General features: G+C 44.7%; 1 protein-coding gene across 1 annotated transcript in view; it reads right to left on the bottom strand.

Annotated features, from left to right (window-relative positions):
- Positions 1 to 11,631, bottom strand: part of LOXL2 (lysyl oxidase like 2) — a 45,837-nt gene extending 34,206 nt beyond the window's left edge. Inside the window, exons 1-2 of the mRNA XM_076358755.1 lie at positions 11,271 to 11,631; positions 8,479 to 8,654 (exon numbers count right to left, since the gene is read on the bottom strand). Of these exons, the coding sequence (XP_076214870.1) occupies positions 8,479 to 8,654; positions 11,271 to 11,631 (537 nt within the window). The remainder of the gene's footprint in view (positions 1 to 8,478; positions 8,655 to 11,270) is intronic.
- Between the last annotated feature and the right edge of the window lie 13,395 nt (positions 11,632 to 25,026).

Raw genomic sequence — 25,026 nt, 5'->3', positions numbered from 1 at the left:
AATCAACGCAGGGAGGAGATCCCGTTCCTCAAAACCCGACTGCTACTTCGCAGACTGCAGTCGCTACCCTGGTTCCGAATCACTGGCTCCTGGCTGAAAGCAAGCCACAGCAGCTGGGATTTCAGAGGGGCTTTTCAGAAAAGCATCTCAACGCTCACTTTAAACACACGCCCACGCACTCAGCGATGACACTAAGAAACCAGCTAGAGAACTGCATGAGGCAGGCGGGTCTGAACAGCTATGGCTGCATGTGTCTCCCCTACGGCCAGAGAAACTACTCAAACGCAGGCAGAAAGGGAACCGGAATGAAATTTTGCTTCTGTGTATTTTACTTTATTTTTTATTTTTTTTTAAACCATCACCATGAGCGATGCTAAGGATGACAGAGCAAGAGAGCGGAGGTATTCAGGACTGGCTCTGGCAGCTATCTGGTCACCAGGTGATTGTACAAGCAGACAGCTTAGGCAAAGGTGCACTTCTTACCACAAATCCTTGATTTAAGAAATGCAAGGGGCCTGTATGCTACCTCTGTCTCTGGCTAGTCCGTCTTCATTGCTCTTCTGCTTTAAGATTCCCCGTGATCCACTCGGACTGCTCTTTCCTCCTTCCTTATGCCTGATCTATCCCACTACCCCTTAGATGCAGAAACCTATTCATATCATCATTTTTCATTTACAATGGGGCTCCAGGATTTCTTGGGCTTCCCAAACACCGAGACGTTAAGGCTGCAACTTGGCCATGAAATCAATTGATTTTTTTTTTTTTTTTCAATTAAGAACATAACACGAAATCTTTCCACATAGACTTCGTTCATCCCAGAAGCATCTTCTCTCCTGCATTTAAACCCTTCACTTACTGCCACTGAAATCTCAGCTACCAAGCCTCTTCCCCTGAAGATGACTTTTTAGAAAGCTCTCTCTTCACATACATAGGAATGGGTGGAATCTGTTTTGATTTAAACATCTGGAGCTGTGCCTCTGAGTCACTAACAAAGTCCCAGCTGTTAAACAAACATGGTGAAATAGATGCTGCAAGACAAAGACGGGTTGCTTACGGGGGACAGCAGTCCCCTGGGAACATTCTGCTGTATTGGACTGCAAGCACTCTTTGTTCTGGGTTTGCGCAGTACAAAAGGGTAAGGGATGAGAGTGCAATTCAGGATTAGGGTCCAGGAGCAAATACAGTGCATATTATAAATGACAAAAGCCGAGGCCTTTGCTAAGCCATGAAACGCTTCAGTGGCAGCCTCATGATTGCCAATGCAAAGCAGGCTAATGAAAAGCACTAGAGAAAAAGAAACGCTGGTGACAGAAGCGAGCAAGAGAAGGCAGGAGCACTGAACCCTGGAGATACTTTGGCACGGGTGGGTGGCTTAGCTTAGGATAGGATGCTGCTCTGTTCCGTGTGCATCATGGCCCGAGGGTTTCATGATGAGCAAAGCTTTTACATTCTCCATTTCCTTTCTACCGAGCTATTTTAAAGACAATCTGGATCAGATGCTGCAAGCTAGCCAGATTTATTACCTGACCTCCGCACTGCAAAACAGAACAAGATCATACTCTATTCTCAGGCTTAGTTAAACATTGCCTTGTGTAACAGAGAAATGGTATCACATCCAGCACAACGGCTGTCAGCTACTCAGGCCCTGGATAGAGTTGGTGCAAGGAGACAAACAGGTTAACTCTGTTCCCCGAGGAACTGCAGCAAACCAATGCCAGCCTTGGCGCTTTCTCAGTCCTACCAGCTCCATAGCTCATACCCCCCCACTAGATGACAAGCACCAGCTCTCTGCCCAGCAAACCCAGCACCCTGACATGCCACAAGCCATCACAAAGACACCATTAAGGCAAGCAGTTAGAAACTATCACACACACTTTAAAATTATAGCACTAAAGAAACACGGTGGCTTACCTCAACAGCAGCTTAATTAATATTTGTCTGGAGTTAGCTCCAAAAGAGATGCTGAGACCCCTTCTAGACACACAAAGCATCAGCATTTATGTACACATGGGCTTACGTTTAGAGAAGTAAACATTTACACAAGGGGAAAGAAATTAAAACACTGTTGTCATAACAAACAGGCAAATAAACCTTTTATTGTCAAACATTCTTGAGAACTGGACAGTCAAGACATAGAGCTGAAGTCTCAGATGGTGACCTAAGCTGCAACTCCCCACGGTATGGAGAGAGTCTCCATTGCGTGATAAGAAGCTAGATAAGAGGAAGATTTCTCTGTGTGCCAAGCCACAAACAGTGTCCCTGTCCTGCTCCCTTCCTTACACCTTCCAGTCAGCAGCAGCTCAGCATAAAGAGCATTTTATATGGCCTCATCCACAGAGCCCAATTTAACTGAAAGCTCCTGAGCAGGACTTAACAATGCCCTTTTCCCACTGGTTAAGAAACCTGGACAATATAGTTCAACCCACTTTTAACCTAGCATAACCAGAGCCTTTGAGCCACCGGGCTTTGAAGTGAGATTTTTATATTTCACATACACCCAGAAGGGAAAAGGAGGACAGAAATAGCAGCACAGCCTGGTATGTTTAGCTAGACCTTGTCTGCCCACCGTCTGGCCAAAGCTACGGTCTAGTCTCAGGTACCAGATCTATTTGTGAACTTGTAATGGCTGCAGCAATTTGATATATTTAGAGTATGTTCTATTTGAAGCCTCTCTGTGTGCACATAGAGGAAGAGGGTGGACAACAAATATTTTGTCAAGGATGTTTTGGGGGATAGGTTAAAAAAAAACCTATCGTGCATTTATTTAAGAAATATATTAAGGGTAGGAGTTAGTTACCGCGGTCTTAAAATTGCTGGTCAACCCAGTAAAGCAGTCGCAGGTGGGCCTGTGCTGTGTTTGGACAACACGAAGTGGCTACATGTACTGTTTGAAAAAGCAGGGCCCGCATTCCCTGCTCATGGTTTTGTGAACACACATTAAATCATTTTGATTTCAGAGCTTCTGGCATCCTGCAAAGACTTAGGAAAACATTTGAGACTGGGCACACATTTAAACTGCAGGCTTTGGCACCGTATAAAGGAACCTTAAAGCAGGTCCACGCTACCCACCCGACCACTTTCAGACACTTGTGAACTGCAAGACAAGAAACGACCAACAGTCGTACTGCACTTCTGCATGGATTTTATCCTGCTCTTTGCACCTTTTGCCATGACATCTTAGTGGAAGGAGGAGTGCAGTTCAGGACAGTCAAGACGCACAGATTCTGCTCCCAGCTCTTTTCTTCCACTTAGCTCCTAGAATCTGGCCCTTCCCCTTGCTGGCTACACCTGCAGAACAGATACAGTGCTTACTTGGGGCAAACAGACAGCACAAGGCCCCACGTGCTCAGAGATCTTTGGCTAAAGCAGCAGATTCCACTTGTTTTATTTTACAAAGCTTGAATTATTGCAGTTCAGTGTGTATATTTATAGCACTTACTGTCTGTCCCTCCCAAACTCCATCAGAGAGTCAGCAAGCAGCTTCTGCATTCCCCGATATGCTTCGAGCACTTGAAAAGTTTAATCACTTTGGTTTTTTTTCTGTTGAGGAAAAGCAAGCCTTTTCCTTGACACACCGTAACGCCAACAAGAGTTACCATTATGAATAAAGTGGGTAATGTGCTCTGCCATCATGGTTAGACCCAAGTTGTACATCAAGCCACTAATGTGAATTAGAGTATGCAAAACAGAGCTTTCACTCCAGGCTGTGGCTAAAAAAGAAGGAATGCAAGCAAAAATCAAACTCTGAGTTAAACAATGGTGTTATTTTAACAACGACTTTGGCCCCATCGTGCTGCAAGCACAGATGCCTCAGTGGAGGATCACAGCAAGCAGGTTCAGCATCAACTGCCTCGTGTTCCCAACCATCCACACAGGCTGTGGGCAGCCTTTAGTTCACACACAATTACCGGGTTAAGCCATGCTCAGCCACACACTTGCAGTGCTTCCAAGCACAGCTACTGCCTTTTTTTTTTTTTTAAACCCTTTCAGGGTGTGCAGCTTACTCTCAGAGAGCTGGAGTCTGCAGGAGGGGAGAGAGGAAGCCTTATCAGTGGTACCTGCCTTTTCCCCTCCTAATGCTCCCAAAGGCAAACAGGTAGTAACAAAAAAAGTCAAACCACAAGCCCAGCTCTCTCCATTAACGAGACACTGTCTGCGTATTTAGTCTACACGCTTCAAAGAGGAGGGGGAAAAGCCCCTGTGTAAAACGTATTCAATGTCATCACGCTCACATCAGCATGGAACAAACACCGCTTTCCTAGCTTTGAAAAGGTGAGCAACCTTCAGTGTTTACGCAGCCACTGAGCTAAAGGGTATCAGGCTAATTCTGACCAGGCAGCAGCCCATGAAAGGGCTGTCCTGCTATGCACATTCATCACCCTCCAAGAAATAATCCTTTGAACAAGTCCCAAGGCTAAAAGCTGCAGTGGCTGCGGAAAACAGCAAGCAAAAATGATGGGAGCTTCTCTGCCCTTTAGCAACAGACTGATGGATTTCAGACCTGCCCCGGCCTCCGTCCTGTTAGAATAGTTAACCTCTTCCTGCCTGTCTCCCATCTTCTTGTGGCAGATCTTCCATCACTCACCCCAGACTGAAACGTTTCACCTTAGCCTGTGACCGGCAACTTGTCTTACAGAAGCAAGGGTCAGGCACTGCCCCTTCCCAACAGGCCAGGGAATGGAAAGGCTCAGGGACAGGAAGAGATATGACGTAACCCTCAAAATATGAGCTGTGGCAGGAAAAGATCTGTCTGAGCATATGTATATATATAAGCCAAGTGGTTTATGGTGATGGAAAATTTCATCCTATACTACTTATCTGCAGCATTTCCAAACTGGGAAATGGAGATATGTACATTGTCCAATAAAAATAAACTCTGCTCGAGGGCTATCACGTTGCTTTTAGAGGAGTGGGAACTCTCTGCCTGTCAGATTTTAGGAAGCAAGGCCAGATTTGAGCAAATGGCAACTCGCACAACCCCTCTGAGCTGGAGCCCCATCAAAATGAAGTCAGATGTTGTCTTATACCTACCGGCTTTCCACGTTAAATCTTAGCAGCACTTGGCAGCCCCAGAGAACTTAGCACTAAAGGGTCTTTAAGACACTTTCTAAATGACAAATTTAAGATGGTCTATCTGTCCCTGGCAGTGGGAACACGCAGAGCTCCCTGTTCCAAGGCAAGGGAAATCTAAACGCGATGGCACACGTTTGGCAATGGGTTAACCAGGCTGCACAAAGCACGCATTTCCCCTGAACGCTTGCAACAGTAAAGCAGAACAAAACGGCTGCTCCTACCCCACCGCAGCTTACACCCTGACACATGAACGTACACTGAAGTCAGCGCTTGCTCCTGTTAATCTGCTGGCTGTAAACACATCAGTTTGCAAACAGTCAGATCCATTTGGGAATCATTACCATTGTTACTGACTAGCGTGGGAAAGCAACGTTGGAAGGTGCAATTGAATACATAATCTCTGTGCATCATCTTAAACCAGGCCTATTTTGAGTAAAGTCTGGTTTTAAAAGCAGCTTAAGGGCAAACTGAAATATCTTCCACTGGAAATCTCAGTAGGAAATTTGTACTGGTTTAGCTCCATCAGTGCAATAGCTGAAGCCAGTGGGACTGGTGGAGAGACCTGACCACAGCATTGCTGCTTGGTAGAAAATTCCAGGCCCTTCAAATCCTGGTCTCATTCCAAAGAGAAAACATCACTTGGGCAAGCTTTGGGCTACAGACTAAAGAACCCAGCAGCTTACAAAACAATGATGTTTCCTCTGGTGAATGTGAGGTATGATATGCAGAACTCCCAGGCATGTTAGAGAGGGCAAAGACTTTCAACTTGCATTCACACAAGCCTTTTGACCTCCTTGTTTTGGAGTTTATGACCCTATGAGTAACCCTGCTCATCATCTTTGACTCAAACTATGTCATGCCAGCTGCTAATGAGATAAAGCAAAGATTAAGAAGAGGAGGAAAGCTGAGAGAGGGGGAAAGAGTTTAAACATTTGACAGATAGCTGTGACAGAAAAGTACTTCCACAATGGCATTTTAAAAATTTATAGCACATCACCTTTAGCCTTAATCCTGCTGCAACGAAACCAGGAGGAAAAAAAAAACCTTCAGCTGCCAGTGATCTTATAGGGACATAAGAAAAGTCAGCCTGGTTTTGTGGAGTAGAAGCAACAGTATGGTACTAAGTTGTTCACAAAATTCAAGCAGCGATAGGGAGGGGAGAAGCACGCACACACAGACACGGACACATAGAGCTGGGGGTGACAGCAACCACTGCCCAGAAAATGCAACACTATTTTCTACCACCAGGACAAAGTCACAGGGACAGCCAGGCTGACGGCTCTCAGCTTAGTGCAGGTACTTAAAAATAAAGCTACTCTTCTATTTTACTTTTTTTCCCCCACCAGTTCAGTGTCTTTAGTCACCAGTGCCCCTTAGCAACAGCTGTGAATGCTGTTACTTGTCATGTCAGCGGATGCCTTCATCCACACATAGCTCCCAAGAGCTGCCAGGACATGGGGAATATGCCTTCTCTTACACCTATTTCTCCTGAGTGATCCTGTTGGTGAGTCAGGCTTCTGCTACATGAACTGCTTCAATCTCATGATTCATTTTACTTATCATATGTGAAGATTAAGCACCCACACAGCATCAGCACAAGCTAGCCCTCAATTACCCAATGTGTTCAACCCATTAGTCAACCTCCAGTGCTTAGCTAATGGAAAAGCAAAGCCCTCCAAAGCTTTTATGATTAATATCTGAAGCATCTCAGAGTGAAGTGACCTCCGTCTAGACTAAAGCATCTTTTCTTCCAGGCCTCTGTTTTGAGGATTCACTGTGGCTTTGGGGAAGCACGCGTCTGCCAAAGCCATCACTGATGTTCCATGATCTCGCCTCATTCCCCGAGCAACAACAGTGCCATTGATGGAGGCAGCTTGAGATCCCTCCAGAAAAATCCATAAATCCACCCATTTCAAGCCATAGTTATAAGCCCTGTTCACCTCCAAATCCAAGCCTCCTTTCCCTCCTTAGCCAAGTGAAGCAAGGTCAAGGCAACGAAGAGAATTTCAGCTCTCATAACCTATATCTGCACCCTTCCACGGGAGCCTTCCATGAAAGTGCTGAATGCTGCCTGCTCACCCATACGGTGTTCTTCCTAAACCTCAGCAGGGCAATGAAAGGTTTGACTGAGCAGATTATCTTCCCTTGTCAAGTATGCTGCATTGCATTAACCTCCAATGGAAAAATCTGGTACGAGAAAATGCTGGGGGACCCTTTCTAAATCAGTGGCTATGAAGTAACTGCTAGAATAATTTTGCTTTGAAGTGATAAAAAAGGTTGTATCCATTGTTTCAGATCATGAACAAAGCCAAGATGCAGCCACGGAAACCGCACTGTGGTATGCAATACACCCTGGATTCCCTGTCTGCTTAAAATAAGATTTGTCTGTGGTTACTGGATAGGCTCTTTCGATAAATTTTGGCCAAGGGCAACCACTGAATTCTCATACTGAAACACCAGAGCATCCGAAACAAGGGAGATGTTAGCCGAGTCACCACAAATACCTTCCAACCTGAAAAGCTGAAGGAAAAAAAAAAAAAAAACCACCCCACATTTTTTTTTCCTTTGACGAGCTCAGCCCAACTTCTTTCCAGCCCAGCATTTCCCCAGCTCTTTATTCTGCAGAAATCTAACAAGTCCACTGGAAGGTGATTCAAGCTTTTTGCTTCCCCAAGTCTCAACCTCAGCCTCGCGGTCTAACCCAGCCACAATCCAGAACCTTTCCTCCAGCGACCAGCCCACGTTTTCCTCTCTTCAATGCCTTTCATCACTTCCAGTACTAGTCCCCCATTCCCGCAAATATTTCCATACAGTTATCATGGTTACTTCGTCATTGCTTAGCCAAACTGTGCAAAAATGTCTTTATAGCTTTCCTTATAAATCCACCCATTTCAAGCCATGGTTATAAGCCCTTTTCACCTCCAAATCCAAATCCTGCTGAGCCCCACTGTTATACCAGAGATCTCCAAATTGCTCCCAGTACCGAAAGGGAGGGGTCAGCGGAAAGAAAACTCAGTAATTTAGTACTTATGAACCAAGTCACCCAGGTGTAAGGTCTATGAGTACAGCACATATCCTGTCTCTCCAAAATTCATTCTTAGAAATATAATAAACCAGTTTTCAATTCTGAAAAGTGATTGCGGAACAGGAGTAATGTATTTTCTCCTTATTTATTCTTATGCTATAAAAATAAAAAGCCCTTTCAAATTCTTATTGTACGCATAATGCTTTGAACAGCTGAAATTCAAATCTGAAAGTTGCATCTTTAGCCAGCATCTAGAAGCATTATCAAGAGTTTGCTTTAACCAGAGCGTGCAGCTGGGATATCTTATAATACGTAGTAGCAGACATCCCTGTCCGCAAAAGGCTCTTGATCAGCAGGCTTGTAATTTCAAGTATGTTTACCTCTATTTGGTTAAGCAATGAGTTGTCAAACTTGAATCCAGGGATTCTCTTTTCACTGCAGACCACTCCCACGTCTTCGGTGTGTTTGCAGTCGGTTACTCCCCAGCCATTTGAAGTGCACGCTGCCAGGGTGGTCTCCTTGCCATTACAGTGGACATTGTCCATCCAAATTTTCCCTGAAGGGGAAAGAAAATAGAACCGAGACTCACAAAGAGGATAAATCTAGATTGTACTGATAGCTGATAGGAAAGGAAGAGCACAGCAGCCTTACTTGCTATGTCAGGGGAAGAGATTACTGCTAAAATAAGCTTGAATCAACAGCTAAGGAACATCAACGATCCACCTCAAGTACTTACTAACTGCAAACAGCTCTGCCCCACAGCTTTCCTTTCACTTATCTGCATGGTAATAAAAGAAAAACCACCACCAGCCTGAAGCAGATCTCTGCTGCCATCCTGCTCACAGTGGTAAATGACCTCCTCTGATGACAGCCACTTCAGAGCACGCAGTGTCACCGGGTCCCCTCGGTTTGGCTGATTAGACCCTGCCCTCTAATCCTACTCACCAAATCATTCCTTCTGTATTTAAGGTTTCTCTTCATATCATTTCTCTTTTATCAAATCCTCATTAAATCTTTTGTACGAGACAGCTCCAATTTTTGATTAGATGCCCTAACTTCCTAAAAGCAGATTTTTACAAAAGCTTTAACAAACCACTATTGATTGGAACCTCTTGTTGTTTGGGTGCTCTTTGAAAACCAATTGCCAGATCCAGTTTCCAGACTGTAATTACCACTTTCCCTCCAGCAAAAACTGGGTGCATATGCACACGAGTATGCACATGTACATGCATACATATATATTATATTTTAACAAATCAGGTCCCTCAGAACTCACTTCTAAGATGAGCAGACAAAAATCAATAGGTGTCACCCCCAAACTTTAGGTCTTTTTCCCAGGAGCAGCTGAGAGCAGAAGACCCAACAGTGTTGAAGAGTATCTTAAGTTTTACTGAATCTTTAGGTTGTGAAATAATCGGCTATAAGAACATTTTGATTCCAGTAAGTTAGCCCCTATGGTAGCGTTATGTCAGTAACAGCATCATCTCTGAGATTCACCTTTACGAAGTGCCCATTTTCCCTTTGGAAATGTGCTGGGCACGCGCTGCTCCCTGTGATTTGCCCCCTAAATCGCAGGGAGCAAGGCCAACAAGCAATTCCCATATTTTAGGATCCCAAACGCTTTGCTTGTCTGAAGAATAACACGTCCTTTGGACAGAAAGGACCAGCCTGACCTTCAGAGCCACTAGGAGATTCTGTAGCTATTTCCCTTGGCTGTCCCAGCTTTGTTCCAGCAGCCCCAACAGGTTCAGTTGGTTAATTACCAGACGATGGATCTGCCAGCCCGCTCCGTGCTCCCCGAACAGGAGAGCAGAAAGAGCTCCTGCAAAGCCTGGCTTTAGGGTTTGAGGAAGGCGCGATGCCCCCTGCACGGGCTTTCTGCATCAGGATTTACCCAGCGCTATTCTGGCGTGCAGAGAACACTCGCTCCCGTTAAATCACACGGCAATCAGTTTCTGGTTTGTTTTCAAATGTCATGGCCTCTTTCTCACTCGGAAATCTCCTACTCTACCCCAAGAGCCAAAATCCACAGCTTGGGACAACACTCAAGGTTTCGCGTTTCAGTCAAGTCACTGTTAAGGCCTGCTTGCTTGCTCTGTTACGGGCCAGTTTATAGGTGCGAGCACTAACGAGCGGTGCTAAGTAACAGACATACAGCACGTTCATCCCTGCTGCAGCGGAAATAATCTGTCTGTGGGTTACATCAACAGCGTGCCAGGCTTCAATGTTTGCAGAAAAAATTCTCCACAGGTCAACATTTAACTAACAGCATATCAAAAGACGACCGTTAAATCTGTTTAGTTATATACTATTACAGAGCTATTCTCTCTCAAGCATTGTGATTTTAAGAATTCATTGCTGTAGCACACAAACATTCACCTTTCCAACTCTTTGTTCAGCACGTATTTGGGAATGAGGTGCAATAAGGTGCAATCCGCAATTATCCACACATCCGTCACGTACCATTTCAAAGAGCAGGAAAGGATGTACAACTCGGGGTGAGGGTGAATAGCTTTTCCCCACCACGAACAGCCTGAGAGCGTCGAAGAGGATTATTATAAATATAGTCCTATCTAGGACACACAGTGTGCACACTCCTTTAGGGTTTTATAGGCTAGTCTGCATTGCAGAATGATGCATGTGTTTCTAAAGAGACAAAATTTGTGTAGCATTACATAGGCAGTCTGTTTAGACCCTAAACAGTTCAGAGGAAAAAAAGAATAGGGGGAAGGAGTGTTTAGAGGCCCTATTTGACTCACCGCAAGGCAACAGAAGCGTGAATAGGGAAATGGACCATCTATACATTACACTTGTGGGTGCAGCTTCCCTTTTGACGAGCCATATTGGCTGCTGAAGAGCCTCCTACCCTTATCCACCCCAGCTGCTCCCAAGCATCCCCTGCCAGAGTTCACACATCGTGATCTGGTCCTTCAGCTCTTTACCTCATCATTCCTTAACTTGCTTCAGTCAAAACAAGCAAACACCTTGTTTTAGTATTTAAACTGTTTAATCTAATGGGACCCTGATTTCAAGAGGCACTGCTTCACCTGGAAGCTACTTCAGTTACATTTGTAGGAAATATCACTACATCTTAAATTTGACTGACAGGTCAAGCATCATTGGGGGTTGGAGAGACAGCAAGTACAGTACCACTGCTCTGGAGTTACCTTACCTTCTCCTTTTCCATACTTTGAGCTCGGTAGCCAAGACACTGCCTCCACGTAGCCCAGCTCCCTGCAGACCACGTGCGCAGCGTGGATGGAGAAGTCATCGTCGCACACCGTGCCCCACTCGCCGCTGTAAAACACCTCCACTCTGCCTTCATTGTGTTTTCTCTTCTGCCCTGCAAGCCGCAGCTGGATCTTGGGAATATTTGCCGGTCTCTGGGGGGGCTGGTACACTTGTGGAGGTGGCTCAGGGTAACCAGGGAGGTAGGGCCAGTGTTCATACTGAGCAAAGCCCAGCGGGCTCAGGGAGATGAAGAACAGCATGACGAAACAGTGGTTATGGGTAAAACCCAGGAATCTTTCCATTTTCAGTGCTCACAGTTCTCAGAGCCAAGTCCTCTGCTAGCAGCTGCCAATCAGTGCAGGTAGGTACTGTGTGGCTGTCCTGAAATGAAAGGAAGGTTTGAGTGAGGCTTGGTAACGACATGGACTTTATATCTCTTGCTTCAGCAGGGGGATAAAGCTATGGAAGAGACTATATCCAACGCCGCCTGTAAAAACCAAAGTCAAGTAAATTATTTCTTGTGGGGTGGAAGAACAGACTGAAAAAAAAAAAACCCACCCATGAAAATAATTTTTAAGTTTAGGTCAACTTGCCAAATAGTTTCAGCTGGAAAATACTTTTTTTCCAGGGCAAAATTCTACAGGTCACAAGTGTTAACAATTGATTTTCCTATTTCTCTGCAAATCCAGTAGTTCAGTGGTTCCAGCAAGCTACGGCAAACCTTGGTTCAAATCCTACCAGGACAGAACTGAACCATTTTTCTCCCATACCTCCTTCAATAAAGAGGCCAAACCCATCACTTCAACAGTGAAAAACCAGAAGGGTAAGGAAACGTATTATAATATGGTCCAAAGTGAGGTATTTATATTGAAGTCTGTTTTCCCAATACGATGATAGAAGACTTATTTCTGCCACTGCACGTCCGTTTCATCTGTAGAGAATCAACATACGTTACTGCACACAGACACTTTGCAGAAGTAGTCTTGGCTAACCTTGTCTGTCCGACGGAGTAGTGGCTAACGGTCTCCCATTTTTGGTTGCTAAGTCTGGATAGGGACTGACTTGTCATACAACTGCTGCATCACTATATAAGCTAGTCATTTAAGGTATGAACCAGCAACTTTTTGACTCATTAGAGGAATTTCATCCAGATGCTGTGCAGAGTTTAAATCCTGGTCCTTTTCTGCCCGCTTCCCGCTCACGTACTCCCCAGTCTTCATTCAGGAGCACATGGAGTGGTCAAGCAGCACACGTGGGGGTTGATGATTGAATAGTTTCCAAATGAAGCAATGCCAGAGTGCAGTGGGAAAAAGCTCCCCAGCCCTTTAAAGCTCCATTATTTCCTGGCAACCACCAAAGGGGAGGGAGAAGGGGAAAGACTTGGCTCCAAAACCAGATGTCTAGAAGCTAAAATTCTCCAATACTTTTGCTAGGTCTTAGCTACCCCTAAAAAATGACCAGAAGGTCACATACACGTATGAAGACACAGTGAAACACATTAACCAGCCTTTCAAGCTGCTTAACGAGGAGATGTATTGGAAATCCCAGGCAACTAGCCCGAAATTCAAGAGGCATCAGTTCAAACCTCAGCTCTGACACTGACCTGCTGTGTGACCTCAGCCAGGTCACTTCCAGGGCTGTGCCTCGGCTTCCCCTTGTGTTAAACAGGGCTGGTGATCGTGAGCTTCCTACAGAAGTGCTTTGAGACCGGGGATGAAAGGCATTTGCCTAAGGAATAGACAAATGAAATAGAAGCACGTGGGTTAAAAGTCTAGCGTTGGACATCAGGGGAAGAAACAGGAAAAGCAAGGGGAGACTTTAGAACAGGTCTAACTAAATCAGGGCGGGGGGGAATATGCAGCAAAAAATTCTTGGAAAACAAACATTTGGTTTCAAGGAGCCACGTACTTTCACACTGGTTTCACAAGATTGAGATTTGTAAATTTTCATCTGGCATTCAAGAAATACTGCTATGGAAATGAGGTATTTTTCGATTTTTTGCAGGTCAGGAGGTGAGGCTGAGAGAGAGGAATAAAATAAAGTCCTGCCCCACGTCAGAGAGAGTTGGAGGGGAAGAGAGGAAGGAAGAGCAACTGCTTTCACAAGGCTGCTCCCCTCCAGCAGCAAACAAATGGGATTTCCCAAAGTAAATGTAGTCAACAGGGCAGGATACATGTGTTCTGTAAAAATAAAAGGCTCCTGAGTCAAGGCACATTAGTACTTGTCAGACGTGCCCGACTTCAATACCTGCTAGCACTGATTTCAAAAGAAACCCCTTACAATGTTTTTCATGGATACAAGATGGTTTTTAGCCCAGAGGATAAACACATGGGCAGAGAATTGTCGTGAACGGTATAAAAAAAAATAAAAAAAATCAAGTAACCCCCTCAGTCAGATCATAACAGAGAACAACAACGTATGTTAGTTATAAGTAAAAATACTGCAGAACCGCAAGCCTAGTGGTCTTCAGAAAAATATGGTTTTCAGTTTTAATCTTCTTTAAACATCTATTTTAACCTACTTCATTTTATGTGGCTGTTGTTTCTTGCTACTGCATAAATCGGATTTTAAAAGCCTCAGCAAATATTAATTAAAAACTAAGTTGGACTGAAACAATCTTTCTCTAAAAACTAAGATGAGGGGTAGCAGGGCCCTGACTTAGCTGAAAGCTACACAGTTGGGTTTCATAAAAAGTCATTACAGCTTTCCCATGGCTGTCCCACACGCACAAGAACACACTGCTATTTATATATTGCTGGGACCTTCTGAAGCATCTGGATGGTCTTGCTGTGTAGCAGGCAGCCACACGAAGGATATTTGAGAAGGCAAAGGCAGATAACATGCGGTGAGTAGCCTTACAGTCGAGTCCTGAAGGACCTCTAGCTCTCAAGAGATAAGGCAGCATGTTAGCGTAATTAACAGAATATGCCAAATTCCCCTCTAGGTTACAGTTTTGTTTTATGATACTCCAGAAAGCTCAATAGTAAACTAAGTAAGAATATTTTACAGAAGAAAAGGATCAACAAACAACATGTAACCAGCAGGTCAGCATGTTTCACTCATCCCTCTTGTGCCAAGGCAAACAATGGCCAGCAGTCAGCCCTGCGCTCAGGTTAACAGGGGTCTTTCGCGATCAGAGGCCAAGGAATAGCTAAAAGCTGTGCAACTCCAGTTTCCAGGACTGCTTTCTATTCAAACCAAAGCTCTCGAGTCATTTTACTGACGGACTTCAGCCAAAAGACACAACAATTTGGGGAAACCATTCAGAGGCAGGATGTAATAGTTACCAGCTGAGAGCGGTACTCCCTGAAGTGTTAATTAATAAAGCAGACGGACCACTGCAAGACGCCAGAGCCTTTCGAAAAGTCACAGCACTGGGAGACCTCATGGTCCATGAGCAGCTGGAGGGGAGGGGAGGGTCACAACAGACTTCCAGGTTACTTTAACTGATACCAAGATCAGTCAGGGAGATACTAATTTACATTATTGTAAATACAGTAGGTGTAATTTTCATTCTTGGCAAAGCCTTGCCGAGTCAGACACCCCAGGAGCCCCAACACTCCAAAAGGCAACTGCAGGCTGGTTTGCTTTTGTTCCCCAAAAGCTTAGAGACTTTTGGAGTCAGGCGAGACCAAGAAAAACCACCATTTACCATAGAACTGAAGAAAACCTGGTGAAGGAGGATAAGGTTGCCCAAGAGCCCCCTACTCCGCAGAGCGAAGTTTGACTAGCAAAAAGGAATTTTAACAAGCCTGTACGAACACAATCCTGAACCTTCACTGAGGAAAATGACTCGGGGCACACGCGTTTTGTGCTCAGGTCATAGAGCATCGTATCACATCTTTGCCAGGATCCTGCGAGGATCAGGAGGGGCTCCTCAAGGGCCCAGGGGAAGGTACTGGAAAAACATTCAGAAATCTCCCTTCTAGTGCCATTCCACCTACAGAAGCGAATCCCGGAAGAATTCTCCCTAAGATCAGAACAGCAGCAATCCTACATGCTTCAGGAGACAACACTGCAGTGTGTACTAGCAACCACAGTCCACTTTTCCTTCAGGTCGTATTAACATCTGCTTCAAAATTGTTAAACATTCAAACGTTAAGAGACAAAGGTTTCGCAGTGTTTGCATCGCCCCAGAAATAAAACCTTCCATACCCAGAGGTCTTGTTTATTGAGGTGCTTAAGAGAAACTATTCAGACTAAGTCACAATGTCAGGAAAAGCAGCATCCAGTGGAATTTGAACACAGGCATATTTTAGTATTTCCACAAGAAACAGCAGCCCAGGTACAACGGCAAAACTTCAGGAGCCCGACGTGCCCAGCAGCGTCCAGGGAAGCCACCCAGCATTGCAGTACTGAAAAGGGCGCTCAGCTTTCTGTCTCCTATCAAGATCGGTCAGGAGGGACAGCAGGGAATTATGGCACCAGAGAGGCTTGGGCATCTTCTGGCAGAGGCATCCATCCATACCGTCTGGGTCAGTTTTCGCGGGGAGGCAAGACAAGCAGTGACACAGGACCAGTCTAGAGGACTGATAAAGCAGCACAGAAAATTTTACGCCGCTTCTTTCACTCCACAGCACAACAGCCACACAAGTCCTGGATTTATTCTTTCCTGGCTCCTCCTGAAATCTCTCTCCTTAGCTCCAAGACATTAGTTTTACTTCACCACTATCAAAGAAAACTATCCCTGCTCTTCAGTTAGAGCACTGATGATTCAGCAACAGACTCACTTAAGAGCATTTAAAGAAGCAAACATGGACAGTATCAGATAGGAGCCAACTGCACACACACGTTTATGGCAGCATCATTATAAGCCACAACAACAAAATTTAATAAGGAAAATATTTAAGTAAACCCACTCCTCTGCTGCTGTGACCAAGATTTGGACACGTTTTTTCCGCAAGTCTCAAGGAAAGCTGCACATGCTGAACTCCCCAAGAACAAGTCTAGGCTTAGATTTGCAGGATGTTTGGTTTGTGCTGGTGATTCCCTTTATCGTAGGGCTCATTCCTCCCCTCGCACCCTCTCCGTAATAGCCTCCAGATTTATTAATGATCTAATCCTAAAAGTATATATTTTGGTCTCCCCATTCAAAAGAATCCAAGACAGACCATTAAAAACCTATTGAATAAAGTCAGTGGAGAAGCCAGGAAAATAGTCCAGGACTCCTGGCTCTCCATCCTGTACTTCAGGCCATAAGATGATTCTCCACCACCGCATTAACATGTAATTTAAGGCTTTAAGGCATGCTCCTGCTAGCTGCTGACTCAGCCCTTTTCAGGACTCCAGTCTTAAGTCTTGAAGGGAACAGATAGACACAGGCTTACAAGGAAACAACAACAGTTTCATTTCAAAATAATATTGAGCTTTTACTTCTTCAGAGACTTCACCAGGTGAAACTAATAGGCTATTCATCCCCCCAAATCAAAAGCTTGCTCCTACCAGCAAGGATCCCTTTTTTAATTTCACCAAATCATCCAAACAATAGATCAGCGCAGAGCAAAACCAGAAACACCAGCTTTCCCACTCCCATCCTTATCCAGACAACAAAAGGGAAGTCTGGAACGGTTGATTCAAGTCCTGTGTGACTGGAGATCCAGCAATGCTCCGTTTGGCTTGGCATCCATCAGGAGGAAGAGACAATTAGCACTCTGACCACTGCTGGCAGGCCTGGGTCTCGGCCAGGAGCACCAAACAGGTGGTATTCGGCCACTTGAAACGGTACTGCCTGAATTGTATGCCCTGCGTTTCCAATTCCACACCCCATCGCCCAAAGTGCATTCCTCGGGCACGCTCACACATCCCGCAGCGGGCACGGCCGTGGGACAGGAACAGGATTTCCTACTACCGCAGCAGCAGTTCTCCAGCCAGCGCAAGGGCAATCCACGCTGGGCCCCCTCTCCACTACTATTAAAGTGAATAGAAACGCTACCGCTCGCTTGGGTAAGAGCTCATACACATTCTCCCATTCTTCCAAGAGACTCAGCCCTGCCATGGGCACTAGGGCTAATGCTTTCATAGATTAAATCCCCATTGATTATAGCCCCAGTGTATGCCACGATGAGAGCCCTCTCGTTCACACTCTTCAAACACTAAGCCATGAAGGTCACTGGCAGGACCAGATATACCAAGCAATGGCAATAAATCCAAATCTACAGCAGAGAGCCATTAGCTAGAGGAACAACATAAGACCAGTACTTACCTCAGCGGATAAGGAGCTCCGGAGAAGACCACATGCTCCCCATGAAACCCACACCCCACTGCATGGCAGGAAACCATCACAATAGATTGACTGGGGTGACCAGAAAAATCACCATCACTCTTAACCCTCTTCCTAGAAATCCCCAGACATCCTTCAGATTGACTTCGGTGTAACTGAACCTGCCTGGGAGCGGAGCAGAACAGCATGGGCTTGATAAAAAAAAAAACCAACAAGACTTGTGTACAGTGCCCTGTGACTGGGATGGCCTCCTCAGGGACGAGATGCCATTGTGCTACATCTGATGGGTCAGGCAAGCCCCTTCTGGTGTCAGTACACAGCCTCTTTTAGGAGAGGTAGCAAAGGCTAAGGCAATCCAAAGAGCGTGCTGAAGGTGGAAGTTGAATGGCTGAAGGAAGCCAAAATGCTGCTAGGGACATTGAAACAAAAGAGTTTTTTTCAGTAAAATGCTGTATAGGATTCCAGGCAGAGCCCAGAACAAGCAGGACAGCTGAAATAATTTCAGGATCACATTTTGGTATGTTACAAATCCAGAGACTCTGCAAGCCAGAAGGATGGCAATATAATCTGCTAGCGATCACTCTGTGGAACATATTTCCTCTGGATTTCTCTTCACAGTTGAGGAGAAAAGAACCGATGCCTATTAGCCAGTACCACTGAGCTGTTGCCATTTGCTCATCCCTTTCACTCAGGCTCCCTGGAGCTCTCTGATTAGCATAGGGCTTTCAAAAGTCACTTTAGAGAGCTGGGGCTGCTCAGGAACTGAAACCTGCTACCAGGGAGCTGAGAACTACCTTGAGAGAGCAAATTTCACATTATTGCAAACTGGCCAAGGGCAACCAGTAGCAAATTCAACAGTTGTTTACATCAGAAGAAGCTACCAAATGCAGTTTGCTTCTTCTAGCCTGTTGGGATGCTGCAGGGAAAGAGAGCGCGAAGTCCCAGTATGCCCTCTCGCAGCAGAGGTAAAGCTTACACAATCCAAAGCTATAGACTTGCCATGACTTTACCAGCCACAAGATCTCACTCCAGAGGGAAACAACATTATTTAATAATTGCTAAAGAACCTTCTGGCCTCTGCCTCACATTCAAATGTACCTACATACACGCCCACTTTTTTTATTTCCTCCCAGAAGTTCACTGAAGTAGGTACTACCTGGAACAGAAAACAGTTTGGAGCATTTGCCAACTGATGAGGCTAAACTACAACAGACAGCACTTTGAACAGACAGCAAAAAAAGATATATATAGCCCAGGAATGTATGTTGTTTGCCATCACTTGCTATTGAAGCTAGACAAGAGAAGAGAAGCTCTGATGGACAAACACGCTAGTTAGGAGAGTAGGAAAGAAAAAGCACTTTGCTTGTGTTTTCTTTTAAAAGACAACAGCTACAGGTCTAACAACGGAAAAATCAGTGTTTGTGGAAGTTGCCTAACCAAAGCCCTTTGCATCATGATTTGATTACATCTGTGAGATCCTGATGTTTAGAAGTATGCTGCTCTCCAAAGCTGCATGGACACAGCAATTTTTGCAGGGCCAAACACCCAGATCCATGGTGATCCAGCATGTTTCGTGAAAGGGCTCAGCTGAACGCTTCTTACGGCTTCCAAATCCAGGCTGCGGTCTCTTCTCGGACCTGCTTCTTCAACTGAAGCAATTCACATGTGCTTTCAGTTTTAGCACCTTGATGCATTCATTTATCTTAGAAGGCAAAAAAACTTGCCTGGGGATCAGACAGACACATGCAGCATCTTCTCTCCATGTCACGGTTGCAATCTAAATATGCTTCATTTTGGGAAGTTCCTTATTTTCCTTCTCTCTTCCCTTTGCCTGGTGTCAGAGAACGAAGACGAATAGAGATGTGAATCACGACAACTCAAAGGCTCCTGGCCAGCACCAGCTGGCTGTTCCACAGACCTTGTGCTGTACCCTTAATAGGAAACAGAACTTATTCCCAAATATACTTCCAAGACAATTAAACAGAAAAAGTGATTTTTTTGAACCTAGTAGTATAAATTCTTTAATTTACAACTAGTGGATGCGATTATGATGACCAAGCAACCTGTTTGTACTTAGCAAAAGCAGCAGTGGCAACTAGAGCTATATGATTCAACTCCTCTCTTCATGAAACCTACACAATTAGTTCATGACATACAAAATTAGTTCATGAATAAAGACCCTACAAAAGGGTGCCACATTAAAATCCACAGCTGACACACACACTCACAGAACCAGAACACACACGTGGTGCATGACCTAAGTTTGAAGAGCATTAGCAAATACTAGATATCCTCCAAGAAGGAGGTCCCCCTCGTACCTGTGTAATGCTGTCTTAATTAAGACAGCGTAACCCATCAGCCGTGCAGATGCAGGACAGGTTGACTTCAGAACAGCATGTTGTTTTTCCTATGAAATATCCCTTGAAATAACAAACTTCCATCAGCGTTACTACAGATTAGGAGCGGGACTTTTCCTCCTCAATGTGTGTATTTGCAGATGTTCATAGTAGACATGAACCTGCACACACACGTGCTCCCAGAGGATTTCACAGAAAGCGCTTTGCAAACCGACTGGTTGATCTGCTAAATCATTCCATCCACTGGAGTTGCAGTCTCTAAGAAAGGACATCGCTGTTTTTAAACAGCACCAAGAATGTTATGAAACAGTTCAGGAGGAGAAAGAATAAAAGGTTAAAATAAACATAAAAGCAAGAAACAGAAAAAACAGAAGGCAAGTTAGCAGTACAGTAAGGTAAAGTAAAAACTATTGAAAAAAATCCAGAGAAGATTACTAGGCATGCATTTTGGAGCCTCTGCTTAACTTGCAAAAGGATAGCACTTTCAGCAAAATGCATGGCTTCTCTATTAAATCACCCCGCTGAAGACAAAGGCATTGTCCTCTACTACATCATCAAGACTCTCTTCAATCTTGGTGGCTTTTCCAAGCTGCTAAAACTTTCTTGAAGGTTTTTCTAAAGACCTCATCTCTGCACTCCTGCCCCAGCACTCACAAAGCACCACACTGGATTTGACTGGAGAGCAGACAATCTTAGAGCTATCTTAAGCCTCATCACCACCTGACTGAAGTATTAAACTTCATATTAGTAACCCGTTTTTGGGGGTGTTTTCCAACATCATCCTGCACATAGAACTAAGAACACATGAAATTCATTCCTGCAGCAACAAGCATCCAGCACACTACATCGAAGATGTGGTGTCTCCCTATACGCTCTGCTATTACAGTAGTTCATGCTGGTATTTCATTTTATGTTTTCTAACTGCTCTCTAGCTTCCAACCGAGGGAATTCCACCACTGTGGGTGGTTCAATACAGATGAAATGAAACTGGCAAGTAGGAACCCTAAAGCAATTATTTTCAGCCCCTATTCAGTACAAATTTGAAAGCACTGCGATGTCATCTTTATGAGCCGATTATAGAGATGCTAAATAGTTTTCCTACTACGCTCCCAGATAGCTAAACTAGGATCTTTCTCTATAGTCTTCTAAACTATCTTGGTCTTTAGATCTTTTTTTACCCCCACACAGTAACATCTGTTTAAATTAAACAACAAAAATCAATTTAAAAGAAGGCAGAGTTATTTGCGTGCATGCTGGAGAATCAGAACTCAACCTGAGCCACGTTAATTCCAGACAGAAACATGTTTCTGTGCTGCAACTTTTCAGGTGGCTACCACTGCATATCCTGGAGTCATCCTGAAAACTACTGATTGCTGCACGATAAAACAGCCTAAAGAAAGTTGCTGGGAAGCTGAGGGCTGCTTTGCAAGGGGCTGTGAATCCCAAGCAATGACAGCAGAAAAGTTTCTTAACTAGGGACATAACTGTTTTGCACCTTCTGCCAATGGGGAACATCTGCACTGAAGCCTCTTCCCTCTGAAAGAGCACAGAGAGGAGAATTTAAACTGCTTCTGAAGTTTAGCTGGTAACATTTACACAATGTTGATGGCATGTACTGTAGCTTTCTGGTCTAAATCAAGCATATTTTAATAATATTACAGAATACATATTGCCTGAACTTGTAGACAGTTTGCAACATGTCTTTTTTTATTTCATCTGTGCGTGCCTGTGAGCAAGCAAGGGGAGAAAATCTTTAAACTTGGTCACAACATCTTTGCAAAGTGACACTGAATATCTGTGTCATCCCACCCCTGCCAAATCAAGTCTCAGGGGACAGGAATTAGAAGAAACATCTACCCTCTTCCCAGCCTGCTGGGTCTAAACATCATACTTTGTAACAAACTGTTGGGAGAGAAAGAAAATACGTTCAAAGAGTAAAGAGAAGAAGAGAAATCAAACTTTCAGCCCCAAAGCAAGAGAGTGTTAGAAATGTTTAAACCAATTCATCGGCCCCTTCATCTCTAGCAGTAATGCCACTGTTCTGGCTTGCAGTCTCGGCAGGACTGCGTTTACCTTGGAGTTAGTGGTAGGCTGTGCTGGGGGCGACCTCTGTCTTGTCGTGCTTCATGAAGTTCTTTCTTCTGGGCTGAGCGCGCCGTCTGAGTGGTCCCCTCTGCGCTGGAAAATATCCTGCAGCCAGAGAAATACGCTGCAAGAAGCTGCTGCTTCCTGGCAAATTTCACTAGAGTTAGTCAAGCAAACCCCTCCCAAGACCCAGCCCCTTTAGCCTCAGCTCATAGCGGGTGATATCATGGGCTTGTCTTGTAATCTGAGCAGAAGGACTGCAAACAGAAAAGAAATGGGGGGGGGGGGAATCCAGCCAGGGTTGCAAGGAAGGAGGTGGATTAGGAACACGAATGCTTTCTCAGGATGTTCCTAGAGAACAGATATTGAGAATCATATCGATACCAGTGTTAAATAATGCAGTGTGATCACAGCAGTTTTTAAGCACCCCAATTTGATTCAGAGCCTCACAGTGCTAAGCACTCTACAAATTCACGGGGGTGCATGGTCTTACAGTACAGCATCTTCAAACTTACACCCCTTTCTATAGTTTGTAGAGTCTGCAGCATGCCATCTCCCCAGCTATTCAGGTATCAGCCACCTTAACCCTTCGGCACCCAGCAACTGCTTTTCCAGCAGCTCAATATTCTTAAAGCTCCTAACTACAGCAGCTCAAACCAAGGCACATACTTAAAAACCATCTAGATCTGCAGCAAGAGTTACTCCATACTCCTTGATGTCCCGAGGACTAACCAGATACTAAAAACAATTCCTCATTAAAAAAACAACAGATCAATCAAAAATCCCAACCTCTGCCGTGTCAGAAAATTCAGAGCATCTGTGGTGCGAACAGCTAGCAGTGAAATAGTAACACTGGTCTGAGCTAGTTGAAACAGTTCTTCTATCAACAAGTAGCAGCTAAATCAATTAGACATTATTCTGAGGCAACTGTAAACTTCTGCAACCTTTTCAACTAGAGGAGGGTTTGTGTTTTTAAAACTGTCTTTTTTTTTTTAATTTAGGCTTTTAATGCATCATAACAATTCTATTCACTTCCACTTTCTGTAGCTGTGAAAATAAGAAAACAGTGGCTTTCAAATCTCTATTGCAGAGAAGACCTTGAAATTTTGTCTTCTGACCCAGTTTTGGACAGCAGCACATTCTGAAGTGTCAGCATTTCCCAAAGAATGGAAATTTATTTTCTTACCAGCTTTGACCTTGGGTACTTACATCTACGTTCAATGGGTTTTTCAAACGAGTCAGCAGAAAGCTGCCAGGCACAGAAAGAACAGCAGGTATTCCCAAAGGCTAACTTTGGAAGGAATATCCCCATTTATTTCAGTATATTCATATTTGTAAGGGACTTTCCAGCAAGACCTTCCCTAGCACAGGGCTGCTGCCTATAGCATACTCTTCCCGGTTAGGCCTGCCTGGTTTCACATCAATTCTCAAATTAATTCTATTAATTATTTTGAAAAGTTCAAGTGCTTAACCCACATCTCTGGATACACTTCCAGCAATGTAACACCAAACCCTGCAAGAACATGTCTGTCATCAGACTTCTCCCTTTTCCCAGGCTTTTCATCACTTCCTAAACACAATTTACCCACACCATGTAATGCCTGCTTCCTGCTCAGAGCACAACTCCATTTTCTCAACCCCAAGCACAGGAAAAGCAGCATTTGTCCTTAGTCCCAGCTGCTCTGGCACTGACATGCAGTGCTTCCCCACTCTCTGATGCCACCTTTTATTGGAAAGGGATATTGCACTGAACTGGGCACCAACATTAGAGGAAGCTGCAACACGCTGGCAACAGAAAGGAAGCTAGTTTGGAAGCATAATGCAGCCCTGAATAATTTAAGGAAGGTCATAGCTTTTCACTGAACAAACTGACAATACCAGAGAAGCTCAACCTTGCTTACAATAAGGTGTTCAGCACAAAGTCTCTCTTGCTCCCCGTTTCACAGGCTCTGTACATGGAGTAGTCTGGTCCAGAACTGCGGGTTCAGCCCAACACAAGAATAGTCTCCGTTACTTACTGGCATAGCAAGCTTCTGAGATGATACCCACCCAGAGGAAACTACACCAGCTGATAATATTGGTAGGGACATGACAACCTCATTCCCATGAGTTGGCAAAGCCTCCTGCAGGCGGTCCCCCAAGGTCAATCCTGTTGTTAAAGGAGGAAAAAAAAAAAATTAGAAAGAGGACGGTTGTTTCTTGGTGTGATATAGAGAATATCAAGATGTCGGGACTTAAACCCAGGATGCCACTGAAAAGGAGCCTGGCTCTTCTTCCCAGGGAAGCCAGCACGAGTGGTAAGCAGCAGCAGGTTTTGCACTCTAGTCCACAGTGCCCTAATTCGCCTGTGCCGGGAATGCTCATGAAAGAAGTGAAACGCTGCAAATTGCAATTAGCATCACGGCTATCAGCAGAGCACCACCTGGTGGGTCAAGCCTGGCCGGACTCGCCTCGCTCAGTCTCGGGGACATCAGGGCAAAAACGTGTCACAGCAGAAGCTCCACAGAGCAGAGCTCTTTCAGACTGGCAGGAAGCTGAAGGCAGTTTGGCCAGAGGAAGGAATGTGTGAGCGTCTGCTGATGAGGGCATGGAGAAACATGACAGCCTGCCGGAGGAATGTTTGCCGAATGCCCGGGTCGGGTAAGGATACAAGCAGCAAATGCCATGCAGGCTTCCAGCTGATGGAAGAGCTTGCTGGTTGCATAAAGCAAAACATTCAGCAGGAATTCAGCAAAGCTCTTCAAGGTAACACACTGGATTCAGGGAATTTGCTGCCCCCTTCATATTGAAGCTGGTTAAGACCAAAAGAAAAGCACCTAGCAAAAAAAAAAAAATTAGAAAACCTCTCAAAATCATCTAGTCTACAGAAAAAAATGCTGCTCAAACTGGATTTGCATCATCTGGTCATGCAAACCAGGGAAACCACTTGCCAGGCCCACCAGCCATCCTATCACCTCTCAACCCATTTAACTGTCACCTCGTTGCTCTTTGGGCTCTGTGGAGTTTGTTGCCCTTCACCAGGAGGTAAGCACAGA

This window comes from Aptenodytes patagonicus, chromosome 24, assembly GCF_965638725.1.
Source record: "Aptenodytes patagonicus chromosome 24, bAptPat1.pri.cur, whole genome shotgun sequence".
Taxonomy (NCBI): Eukaryota; Metazoa; Chordata; class Aves; order Sphenisciformes; family Spheniscidae; genus Aptenodytes; species Aptenodytes patagonicus.
Note: the sequence above shows the minus strand (reverse complement) of the source record. Positions and strands in the feature narration are given on the sequence as shown.